Below are 13,498 nucleotides of genomic sequence, written 5' to 3'. Positions count from 1 at the left end.
CCGCGGCGGTGTTCTGCTGACTGGAAGCGCTGCTGCCCAGCTCGTCCGAGGCAGTTCTTGCCGCGCCTGCCTCCACGGCCGGTTCCGTGCCCCAAAAGCGGGGCTGTTGTGTTCGCGGCTCCTGACCGATTCCCAGCGCTCTCCCGACTTTCTCGCTTCAAGCAGAGCCTCAAGAACAGGCACCGCGGGGTACTCCAAACCTCAAGATTATGACTGAAAATTTACCAGTCGTGCTTTCAGTTCTCTTTATTTTTGGTAGCCGCCCGGTTCTCTGCTGACGTGTATGGGACCACCAGGAGATAGGATCTAATGCACGCAGTCTGGTCGAATTATTTATCTCTGTACTCCTACAGAGGGAGAGGAACAACCGTGTTTCTGTTACTGTCCTTGTAACCTCTCATTGTTCCTTCCTGCTAGAAGGCATTACAAGGCATCTAGAAGAGTTTTGTGTAGCCAACAAACACAAAAGACTCAAGTTTTCTGTTAAATGCTTATGAAATTCAAGAAGCTTTCCATTAAACACTAAATTTCCAAATTGTTAGAATATTCTAAGCTAAACTAGTTTAACAGAAAAGTACTACAGAATATTTTCAATTGCTTTCAGAAGTAGTTACTGACTGTATGGTAATTGAACTGATGGATACTTTTGTAAAGAAAGCAGATTTAATAAAATCCTAATTGCCCACATTGCAAGGCTAGTCATACAGACGCTCATTCTGCACTGCCAGAGTCTGCAGAAAAACCTCAGTAGCTTTTCCACTTTCCCAAGCAGTTCTCACTTTTCCTTCTGTCTTGCTGACTTGGAACTCTCTCCTGTGATCAGACTCAAAACAACTGAAATCCCACAAGCGAGGGAAGGAAATTTTTTTCTTGAATCTGTGCCATGGTTCTCATGCAGTCTTCTGTCTGCGTGCCCAAATCTGAAAGAGGAATGGGGCTTTTTGTGTTATTGCAGGAGCACCTGTAACCACTAACATGATGTGAATTGCAATCCATTTAGAAATATGTTCACTTGTCTGAACAGCTGCAGTGGCTGAAGGTTCTGCTGTATTTCAGACAAGTGTCAGTGCATTCATAGAGGAACTGAGGGCTCCTCTCAGCTGCTTCAGTGCAAAATCGATTTTTTTTTTTATTTTAAATTTTGGGGTGTTGTTTTTTGGAGGGTTTGTTTTGGGTTTTGATTATTTTTTGCCCATGGCTGTTTAAGGGTGCAGTTGAGCACCAGAGCTGACCTAATGTGATGCCTGCTGACACAGGAAGCAGCACTCCTTCCCCCATCTTCCCTACTGCTCACTCTGGTGCTCATCCACACACAGGGTAAACCAGTTGCGCTTCCTAACCCAACAAGAAACCGTTCCCGTTTCTGGTGTGTTAGTTTTCAGCTGGAAAATGAGCTGCACTGGCTCAGGAGGGAGACTTGATGAGAGCCAGCATGTGAGATGGGGGTATGAGTGTTGCCAGTAGAGGGGAGGAACAAGACAATCCTCTTTTGGCAGCAGTAGTTTTTGGCAAAGGGATTAAACCAGTCAAACTATATTGTTCTACACGAGGATTTGCCTTGAATTCACTGAGCAGTACTCAAATACTATGCTCTGCCATCTTGCCCAAGAAGCAATAATGCCTAGCATGGGATGATAACAAAGAGCAACTGTTGTTAATGGTCTGACGTCTCAGGTAATGGTTCCTGCTAATGAAAGGGATACTCTTGAGGCTCTTGCCCCACCTCTGCATGCCCCCTGCTTTTCCCTGGATCCAATCCAGCCATTGTGTATCTACAGGCTAGTTTGGCTCAGCTAACCTTCCAGAGGAGAATTAATAATATGCAAAAAAGAAAAAAAGCAGTCCATGTGTAGTGAGGACTGAGATCAAGCAAGTTTACTAAGACCTCCGCCCAAGAGAATTTACATTTAAACCTGGAGAAACCGGCTTCATTTGAAGCTGGCTGGGGCTCAACATGCCCTCTGTTGTCCTCCCAGTTCAAAATCTCTTTTTCATCCACCGTCCTATCCTTCAGCCCCTTCCCGACAGTATCCTATAGCAGCTTTTAAATAATTCCTAAGTATAAAGGAATATGCTCCTGCCTAGCAGCACCACACTGCTTTCTCCAGTACATTTCCACTTCCAGACAGTCTCCCTTGCTCCTCACATACCCTGCCCAAATTGTATCACATTCCTGAGTCTCGTGGCTGCAGTTTCCTCTGTGCTACAGCATCTGTATTGCACTAGTAACTGGCAGCTGCATTTATTATGGGCAGCCTTGATTATTACTCATTTACAGGGCAATAACAATTTCTCTGGTCTCATCAATGTTACTGGTAAAAAATAAAAAAAACCCCAAACAAAAAAAACCCCCCACAAACCTAAACCACCAAACAACCCACTGTTCTTATCAAAGGAAAATGCTGTTAATGACACCTTTTCAGCATGTTACAAAGGGAGAAGCTAAAAAAATACTAGATCAGCCCCCCTCCTCCAAGTACAATAAAATGAGGAGCCATGATGTTTTTTATTCCTCCACATCACTGAAACCTCAGCTCACATTTGTGCATAGAGAACTGCCCAAGACCACAAGGTCCAGCTTTGATGAAGCTGTTACACGGCTCACACTTTCAGTGACAGCATTGCTATTTCTACCTATCTCAATCCATGAAATAGCTTAATTGCTTCTCCTATTATTAGAGCAAATGAAATGTAATGTTTTCAGACAAAAGATTAACAAAGTTCACTCTTCACAATTCATCACAATTGAGAAGTTGATCCTAAGGACATCCAGGTTAGTTCTGCGACAGCTACTCTGGTATCTTCGCACCATGCCCCAAGAGCAGCGTTAGCAAGCTATTACAGCTTCCTCCCCAGCACTGCAGTTCGAACAGGGCTTGTTCTTGGCTACAGCTCTAGCTCTGCACTGGCTCTTAAAAAGGGCATGCCGGACTAGGAAGATTATAGCTGAATTCATCTCCAGAGTTCAGCTCAGGCTTATTTGTTCTGCCTCAAGGGCAGCTGTGCTGGACGGGCTGGCTGTGTGGAATTACTCGAGTGGCTGCAGAGTAAGCCCTGGACAAGGGCAGAGAGACTTTTCCTCAGACCAGCTTAGGTTCAGTAGGATCAGCTTCCACAGTACGGCCCAAACCTAATAAACCATCCTGGACTGACAATAGTCTCTGCACTAATTACTTTACCATCTCAATAATTTTGTTTGTAGGTACTTTAGAGGTGGCCTTTTGGATTTTGTATTTACATACTTCTCAAAGGAAAAAGCATTTGCATTCTTGAGAAGAAAATTCCAATAATAGACAATTACAGAAAATAAAGTTATAAAAGGGAAGTTTTTGTTGTGCTAAAAGAAAAAAAAATTTTTTTACAATGTTAAGATCATTTTCTGCTTAAATATGCATCCTGACACAGAATCACTTCATGTTTTCTTTGTTATAGGTCCTCTGTTTTGCTGCTCAGTTCTACCTGCTGGACAGCCCTAGATTTTTTTTTTTCCATTCATGCTACCATATGTAAAGAACAAAATATGAGAAAGGCTAGACTTATCTTAGTCTCATCATCAACAACAAAGCATTGTCAGTGGTTTTACCTGCAGCAAAATGCTTTAGATAAACAAAACTTGTTTGTGTCTAAACTTAAAAAAAATAAATTCTGCCTTAAGACATGCCCTACTGACTCATTTAGGTGTGGCTTCAGAAGTCAGTTTACATCAGACTGCACAGGCTTTTTGCCACAACTTTTATTAAAATTTACAATATTATCAATTCAGTAATGTAGTAACAACATATATGTTTTTTAATAATGTTTCCACTACTTCAAATACTACTCGGACAAAGACTTCACAGTAGTTACAGAAGTCAGCCTGTAAAAAATAATAATTAAAATTCACTAAAATAATAATTGGAAAAAAAAGCAATCGTGGTAAATTGCACAGAATTATATGTGATCATCTGGTCTAACATCTACTCAAAATAAATCCACTCCAGCCATAAGTCTAGAATGTCTGTTTTTATGACACTTGGGAACAAGGCCAGAGGAAATTAAAGTCTTAGTTCTTTATTAAACAGAATAATCTCCAGTCATTGATAAAGGATATGTACATTAGACAATTTAAGAGTCTTACAACCTGCACAGACAAGTGCAGAATTGACTTTGGTTACAAGAAGTTGTCGTATTCCATGTTGAAAAAGCAAGTTGCCAATTACAAAAGTTAAATGCATTTAGGAAGTTATTAGTTTATTTCCATTTTATGTCCATGTATTTAAAGTAGGGGCAATCTAATCCAAATTGGTCTGAAGAGTTACAGTTAAGCAGACATTATACTTATTTTTAATAATTAAATTCACTAGGCTATATTCAGTACAGCCACTCCTCGCTCGTGAGGTATTCCCATTTCAATGGCTTTTTCTAAGTTCAGTAGAGGTTTCAAAGTAGGTAGATATGACAGCTACACTGTAGTGCATTATTTAAATAAGAAATCCAGATTGGAATGAAACATAACCGTAGTACACCAAGAAGGAAGCTCCTTGTTTTTCAGAATGTATTCTACTTCTTAGTTTTCAATGCTGAAGACTGAGGTTTTATAGTTCAAAACTGAAATATTGGTGTCTAACATATTTCAAGCGACCTTGTTTTTTGGGTGGTCTCCCCCCCCCCCCCCCCTTCATTTCAGTTACTTTGAGAATGTTATTATTCTGGTGTATAAAGTTCAACTCAGGCTTCAAGGAAACAACATTCCAAAGATTCACAGGTTCTGGAAGATTTCACGTATGCGAGATGGAAGTTTTGACTAAACAGGATTAGAATGGGAGCTGGACCTATATGGACACTTTTTTTTTTCCTAAGGCTACTGAAAAAAGTCCATATTAATAGTTACTTTACTGGAATGTTCACATCAGCACTGACTTTAAGAGTTAGCTTTCTCTAGGAGTTTTACCCCTTACAGATGTTATGAACTCCTATCCAAACAATCACTTTTATCTTTCCCCTCTTGTCTAGGAACCTCCCTTTGTTACATATATGGAGCACTCTCAGGTATTAGTGGTTCTGCATTAATACTTTGAATTATGTACAATGTACATAAAGATCTGTCGGGTCATGGACTAGCCCTGTTACTGTTTTTGGCCACGTTGCATATTCCTTCAGGTCCTAGACCACTGTAAAGGGTTCAACATTGTTACTCAAACTGAGCAGCATGTAGTGTGTTCAATGTAAACCAGAAAAACACAGATTAGAAATTTTCAAGTAAGATGTAGTAAAATTAAAAAAAAAAAAAAAAGAGCTGGCACATTTCTGCCTAGCCTTTCAGCACATTTATTTTCCAAAAAAAAAGTTTTTTAAAGACAAGCCTAGCCTGTGATTAGGGCCCTCTCACACAGGATATGAAAAACTGATTTTTTTATTTAAACCTAATTGCCAACACACAGGGGTGGACACCAGCACCACTGACCGTTTAAAAAAAGAGAGATCCCTGTTCAGGGCTCAAATCCGGAGTGGAGGGTAGGCACTCTTCAGATTTAGCATAACAGTGCAATCAAAAAGCTTATCTTCTGGAGGAGGCTTGCAGAGTAGAAGCCCAGACAGTTCCTCCACTACCTGTATCTCTTCCAATATCTACAGAAAATGCCCAGGAAGACTAGCCTCCGCACTTGAGTGTGCAAAGTCAAGGTCACCCATGAAGTTCACACTGTTATTGATGTAGTTTAAGAGACAAATTACCTCCACCACCTTGCTTGGTTGGAAAGCAAATTACTTATACTACAAACAAACAAACAAGGTAAGAAGTACATTTCCCTTACTACAAATTACAGAAGATGGGACACCAAAGAAGAGTTGATAGCTAAATCAAGTCTTATTTCTTGCTTCTAAAGTTAAATTGTAAAGCCAGGCTAGATATAAAAACCTCAGTACTAGACTAGACATTTAATGGAAAATATTGTCTAACTGAATTAGTAGCTGCCAATCAATTACCATTTGGGCATGCATGAGTGCATTTCTTTTCTTACAGCTGAAAATCTCTCATCCTCTGGTCCTAAAGAGAAGGTGTGCATAGCGGTGCAAACAAAACTTGGATTCACAGCATGCGCAAGTCCTGCATCTCTGTTCATCTGGGTTTGGCATTTTAACCAACACCCTGGGGTATGGGGAGCAATGTATCACAATGGTAACCAGGACATCTTGTTTTAACATGTGCATTAAAAAACACAAAGGACAGAACAAAATTAGTCACCTAGAAAACATTTTATGGATGATGACTGCCTTATTTTTGCACCTCCCATGCTGCTAAAGAAATTACTAGTTTAAAAAAAAAAAAAAAGTGATTTGAGATTCTCTAGTGTTGCATAAAGGCATATCAAAACTGCATCAATAACCAATGTATTCCTATTACTACAACTTTACTTCTTTACTGACAGTTAATTTCATAATGGTATATAATCAGTTAAGTCAAGTATCAACTGTATTTTCTCATGTCCACTCATTTCAACAACCAAAACTTGTATTTTACCCTTTTAGCTAATCAACTCAATCTTGAACATGTCAGAAAATGAAATTGGTTTATTCATCTTATAAGCATCCTATATGAGTGAACAAGTTCCTCTTCCATTTTCGTAGGTCCACACATATACGCACCTAGTACCTCTATAAGGAAACTTGTCATCAAGTGACTTGGCATGTAGTATCACTAACAATCCATAAAACCTGTCAGACACATCAGTAACAGTGGTAGGTTGAAGCAATTCTTAATTTAAGACAAGTCACGTGTTTTAAACAGCTATATATATTATAGAATATATTCAAGAAAACAAGTTACACTTTTCAGTGTTAGTAAGAATAGACCTTTTAAATTTTTTTACTGAACAGGCTATTTTCTAATCTGTTAAGATTTTGAAGGCTAATATAAACCAAGTTTGTTTGCAACCAGATAATTTATGTGAAATAACGGCAAAAGTGATTTGTCTGTCTTTGTGACACTTTAGAAATCTAGAACTCTTATTTTGCTTCCTGCTACTAATTGTCAACTCTGGATGGCTTAAGTATAGAGGGAAGCCAGAAAAGCCATCTGTTTGGAAGAATGAAAAAGCCTAGTTGTTTTACTCATTTCCTGGGCAAAACGAAGAGCTGAAAGGTTTTCAGTGAGAAAGCTGCTTAGACTGCACTAAGCCAGATGTATGTAGAGAATTCAAAAGGAATAAATGGAACAGAATTTTCTTAGTTCAGTATAAAACAGTTGTATGTCAAATATGAAGAAACCATTTGCCCCTTTAAGCAGATAATCTGTAAATTTTCTTGTAAATTTTACAAATCTCTGGTTTGCTTTTCCAAATGAACTTTTATGATAATAGGATAATCTACCAATCAAAAAAAGATAAAAATCAAATATTAGCAGTATCATTATAAATAAATGCCTATAATACTAACTTGAAAGAAACTTCTTGGCTTTTAGTCCTTTTAAGAAAACCTAGGGTATCTTGTGTTAGAAAAAGCCCATCACTCTATGAGTTTTGAATCTGAAAAGCAGGATTCTTACATAATCTGTTAGCATTGGACATCAAATTACACCAGATTCCATTAAAAAATTCATGCCTAGATGGGCATATTTAACTTTTGCTCCACAAATGAAAACTGCTTCATCCATATAATATATTTTACAGATGAACATATTTCTAACACTTTATGATGATATCCCCCTGTCAGTGGGACACACTGCTAACTCAGGAGATACTTAAATGAAATTACCCTGCTCTGGGGCTCTCTTTATCAAAATACAGGACTATAAGAATTTATAAAAGGTACTAAATTCTTTCAGGTGTCACTGAGTGTTGCAGTCTGCTGGAAAGCCAGATTTCTAAGAGTACATCATCATCTAGCTTCCAGAGTAGGGACTAATGCACTACTACTTGCTGACTCCAATCGTCCGGCATTGCTACTTGGACAGCTTAGTCAGAAGTCGATTCCTATCAGCAAAGCTCTGTCAACAGAACGGTAAGTGTTCCTATGTGACTATGTGACTCCCAGGCAAGGCTAAACAGACTAGAACTTCCACATCAAATATGATATCGTCAGGGAGAAGAAATTGCTTAATTAATAAAAACCCCTAAATAAATCAGCTTCTATTGATCCAGCTGCATATAGTAGTTTGGTATCTAGACAGAGCAGTAAAATTCAAATACAAGATGTCTTTACCACTGTCAGGGACATGTGGCAACAATGGGTGTGGCTCTTCTCCCTTGAATTCAGATTTGGCAGTTTTGTGGTGTCTCAGCACAGAGAGCTTACCCTACAGCAGTTTTTGTCAAATAGAGGATACCGTAAAACATGATTTTGCTGCATTCAGGCAGCTCAACAGCTGACAGTGACAACAATACTCAAATAAAATATTCAGAGTTTTCAAAACAGTTCTAAGTTTGTCTAATATGAATTAATAAAAATAGCTTTTGCCCTTTTTCATCTTATCTTGATACAGCTTTTGAACAGTGTACGAAGTCTCTAACTTACTAGCACACTTTCAGGCCATTACTGATGGGAAGGCTGACACCCATTACGGCAGTCAATTGAGTGTTATTTAAATATCTGAAAACAAAAACCAACCTTTACCGGATGTATCTACTCAAGATCACTATTCCAACATAGAACCAAAAATAATTACTGTAGTGCCTCCAGCCACAGTTCAATTAAGACAACTGGAGAAACAGATTATGTGCATTTATACATATCTCTCTCTCTCTCTATCCCTAGACACAGGAGTAATTTAGATTATACTTGCAGAAACAACTTTTTAGAATACCCAAGCTAAACAATGAATTTGCATCACAGAATTGTCTTCAGAACTTCCTTCATTTCCTAATGTTCCAGTCACAGGAAGGGAAGAGACTGGCCTTTAAGTCAGTAAAAGTATAACATGGGATAATTTTACAGCTAACAAGCAGGTCATTTTTATTTGCTGTATTAAGCAGATAGGTTACTTAGCTCTTGCCTCTGAAGTGCAATATTAAAGTTCCTTATTTTACTACTAAGTAATTCAATAGCTCTCCCACTAATCTTTTTCCCTCCAATTATACCGTTCAGCTACATCACACAGTATCTGAAGCACTCTCCTCAATGTTGGGCGTTCAGATGAACAATTAGCTATACTACTTCCAAAAAAACTTCAAAAAATTTACAGAAATCAAGCTCTAAGATGGTAAGTCACTCACACCCCCCACGCAGTTTTCTCTAGAAGACAGCATGAAAGTTGCCACACTGAACAGCAGGCTTTTAACAGCTCAAATCGAGATTCCCAGACCTAAAACAAGAACTCCACTGGATTTTTCCCTTCTTGAAATGACAGCTTCCCTGGCACCCAAACACATTGCTGTGTTTCCTCAACTGGAAACAAATGAACAAAGACTCCAAATAGTCTGGTGAAAGGCTTATGGAAAAAAATAATTTCCACAGCCCCTTCCTGAGATACATTCTTTCTTTGTTGTGAATCAGACAGCTCTTCACAGTAAAGGTTTCTCCTTTTTACCTCTTCTCTGATTTGTTGCCTTCCCTCCAGCATACACAAGCCATCCATCTGGCGTTTTCACACACTGTCTTACTTTAAAAGGCTACTTCCATTTCTGTGGCATAAAATTCCTCGTAGAGCTCTCAAAAAGCTAAAAGCAAGACAGTCGTCCCTTTGGAACTGTCTGTCTTAAACACACCTATTTCATCTCTGCAAACTCAGGATTTTTTTTTTTTTTTTTAAAGATGACAAACAATTGTAGTGTGAAGGTGCCTTTTACCACAGTGACACAGACATTTCACAAACTCTGCTAGCTTAAAGTGTTTCGTCATTGATCTATGTGCACCCCAGTTTGTGTTTGACTATGGATTCCCAGACACGCAGTGGGAAAGACTGACAAAAGCGCTAGAAGATTTCTAATAGGCTACTGAAACCCAGCACAAGTCACCACTGCTGAAGCAAATACTCACTCATCAAGGAAAGATTGTTCACTATTATCCAGCAATTATTTCCACATTGGAAGTCTTGCACCTTCAGCATACTTTCAAGTGAGACAACAACTCCGTTTTCAACACTGAATCTTGTTCTTCTCTGAAATAACCTCTCCTCAATATGTATTTATCATCATATAGCGTCCAAAATTGGGAACAGTACAGATGAGATCTCACAACAAGCACAGCACCAAGTAGAGCAGAATAATTACCTCCTGTGCCTCACATCTGATGCTTTTGTTGCTATTACCCTGAGCAGGTTTTGTTTTGGTATCACTGGATTTTAACTCTTAGTCTGATCTGTTGTAATACCCAGAACACTTAGCGCAGAACTGCTCCATTCCCCCAACAAGCTCATGTCCCTAACACTCAATCCATTCTTCTCTTGTAAGTTTTACAGAGGCAGTCTGTTCCATCACACAGATTGTTAATGAAAACATGGAATAAATTGGTAAACCCGATCACTGTACAGTGCTTTAACCGAGAAAATATTTCCAAGTTTACAATTAGGAACATCATGTAGCAAATATTATTCCTAAAGTATGTATACCTATTCATTGTTATTTAGCTTTAGTATGTTAGAGAACCTTAAAAATAGCTTAAATGAGATAAAACCTTAGCAAAAAAAAAAAATTAAAGATAGTATAAATCCAGTTTCAGTGTAGTCACCCTCATATGAAAAAGGACAAAAAAAAAAAAAAAAAAAAAAAAGGAGGAAGTTAAAACAGCCTTCCAGAGGCCAAGGTCAGCAAGTTACTATTGACTGTTCACAAGCAAGTTAACTTCACCTTTATCAGTAAAACAAGTCTACACTAGTAACTGCTGTGTTTACCTTGTACATAAAGGGGTAACTTGATATCAACTTGAAGTTTCCTCATCTGCTAATATAAAATTGTCCAATCCATCGTCAGATATCAAAAGTCTCTGCTCAGTGTTTCTTTACATTTACACCTATGTACCTGGAAGGTTTCTGAGCTGCCAATGTCCCAAGACCTCCTCTGGAATTTAAAGAACAGTTACATACAAGAAACTTAACAGGCTGGCCAAGAGTTACCTGCGATACCATTTAAAATTGAAAAATGTTTTCCTTATGTACCAGCCATATAATAATTGGCTTTATACTGCTATTTACCCCCTCCTATTTGCACTCCTGTATTTTTAGCTCTCCTTCTTCCCCGGTAGGCTGAGGAAAATACTGGGATTTACATTCAGACAGAACTGACTCCTCCTACGCAGCACATTACCGAGTATTTAAGGTTAGAAAACACTTTTCTCTAGGACTCTCATAGGTGGCTTTTTAACCAGAATGGCTTTAAGTGCTTTACAAAGTCTGCTTTCAAAATGAGTTTGCTTTTATACTAGATATAAAATTATCCAGAAGAATGTCATGTCAGCATTTTATTACTTTGGAGCTGGAACTGTCAACATCATTGCCAAAACATAAAGTGGTCAAGAAATACAGTTATATGGGTGTAAAAGCAGTACCACAGCATTACTTCAAAAGTTCCTGTACTGATGTAATAAATGAAAAGTGTTTAAGAAAGCTCCCCCCACCCCCACAGTTTAATTTTTTTTTCAATTGATCCAGCCTTGACAGGCAGAAATAAAAGCAAGTGCCATTCTGCATTCCAGTATGAATCATTCAGTAAAGTTTTGCAATATATACATTTTATCCAGCTTCTGACATTATAGGTCATCATGCCAATGAAATTTTTTAACAATACAATAAAAGTCCTTCAAATGGAACTGTTTATGAATGTAATTCAAGAGACCAGACAATTTCATTTCTGAAATTTATATCAGTCATGTCCATAATCATTTTACATTTCACACTTCATGCCCTCAAATGTTACCTTAGAGAAGACTAAATCTTTTTGTCACATATACTATTAAAGACACTAGACAGGTTTATAGAGTTACAGAAGACTATAATAAGATGTAAAATTTAGTAGGTAATAAGTTATGACATTTGCTTACACTAATGTTTGATCCATTCAAATACACTAAGTATTTGGATGTTATATACTACCCATTTCATATCCTTACAGTGCAAAATAAGTGAGAATTTTTTCCTGAGCATTTAGGAAATTAAAATCCTTTATCATTGATTGCAATCCACTTAAAATATACTCCACATATACCTAGGCTTATCAAGACAGGCAAAAGTTTGTAGAGACCAGAAGCCCAATCAGGAATCAGAAGGGTTATTTGAACATCTGTACAATTTGTCCCCATTTTTCAAGTCTAAGGATATAACAGGATTTTGACTTATACCGAAAAGTTCAGAAATTACATTTTTTTCCATTGACTAAACACTCCAAAATGTACAAACCACATGCCTTCCAAAACAGAGAAACAGCATCTATTTAAACAAATTGTAATACATATTGCAACTTACTATTCTGTAGTTAATGCAATGCCCAATGAGCTGTGCCTCCAACAAACGTAAGAGAACAGAACATTTAGGAATGTATTTTGGGCATTTTGTAAGGAAGCTGGACTCCTTACAAGTTCATCTTTTTCTCAATAGCTACAGACCATGAGTTTCTAATTCAATCTTCTCTTCTGTTTGCAAGGTATCAGGTTCTACTGGAGGAACAGGTGGTCTGAGTATAATCTCTGGACCTCCACCATAGATTGACTGAAGAAAATTCCATGTTTCTTCAGATATTTGTCCAGAATCTGCACCTGAAAACATTTTTTAGATTTTAATTACTATTTAGAATTATTTCATTATTTCTTTGACATCCATAACAGATACAAAAAGAAAAAACATAGATTCAGATTTAAAATCCTAAACTGAATTTTTAATTTATCTTGCACCAACTGCCAAATCCAATGACATTTTGTGTTAATTTTATACTTCTTGATTCTTACAACTACCTGCTCTAAATTATCCAGTACTTAACATAACTCAAGCACAAAACACTTGAAAGTTCTACAATAAACATCTGATACTTATCAATCAAGCTGACAACTGGTAGCTCTTGGTACACAGGAAACTATGATTCATATTCATATAAGGACACGCAGTCCCATCAATTACATAGTGAAGTTCAAGCACTCAAGATTCTTGTTTCATCAAAGAAATTAATATTGATAGTAAAGAATAAAAGTGTGAGAACCACACTGAAATTCTCAGAACCCCAGAAAGAAACCACTGTTAGGACATTAACAGCCCCACTAATGCTCCTTGTACACAGCACTGATGGGTTAGCCTGATTTCTTGTCATTCACTGATTAAAGTCTTCGCTTATGATTCCATAAGAGGTCCCTCTCCTGTCTCAAGTCAGCATCCAACAATCATTTCTGATTTTCTGTAACCTTTTATAGCGGCAAAGGCACATCAGCCCTCTAGGTTTTAACAGAAGGATACTGTCTGATACAGTTAAGTGATTTCTTCACATTAACCTAAGCAGAGAGGACAAATTTCTATTCTAAAAGAATAAACCCCCTCTTCTTTAAGCAACTCATTAAAAACATGCCCTGCTGCAAGTTTCTCCCAATATCCTTATTAGATACTATT

The 13,498-nt window shown here is 37.8% G+C and overlaps 1 protein-coding gene across 1 annotated transcript in view; it reads right to left on the bottom strand.

Moving 5' to 3' along the window:
• Positions 1-11,566: 11,566 nt before the first annotated feature.
• Positions 11,567-13,498, bottom strand: part of USP33 (ubiquitin specific peptidase 33) — a 36,593-nt gene continuing 34,661 nt past the window's right edge. The window contains exon 23 of the mRNA XM_010084086.1: positions 11,567-12,660. Within this exon, the coding sequence (XP_010082388.1) occupies positions 12,503-12,660 (158 nt within the window). The 3' untranslated portion in view covers positions 11,567-12,502. The remainder of the gene's footprint in view (positions 12,661-13,498) is intronic.

Source organism: Pterocles gutturalis, unplaced genomic scaffold (genome assembly GCF_000699245.1).
Source record: "Pterocles gutturalis isolate BGI_N339 unplaced genomic scaffold, ASM69924v1 scaffold22525, whole genome shotgun sequence".
Taxonomy (NCBI): domain Eukaryota; kingdom Metazoa; phylum Chordata; class Aves; order Pterocliformes; family Pteroclidae; genus Pterocles; species Pterocles gutturalis.
This window is presented reverse-complemented; position numbering and strand designations above follow the sequence as displayed.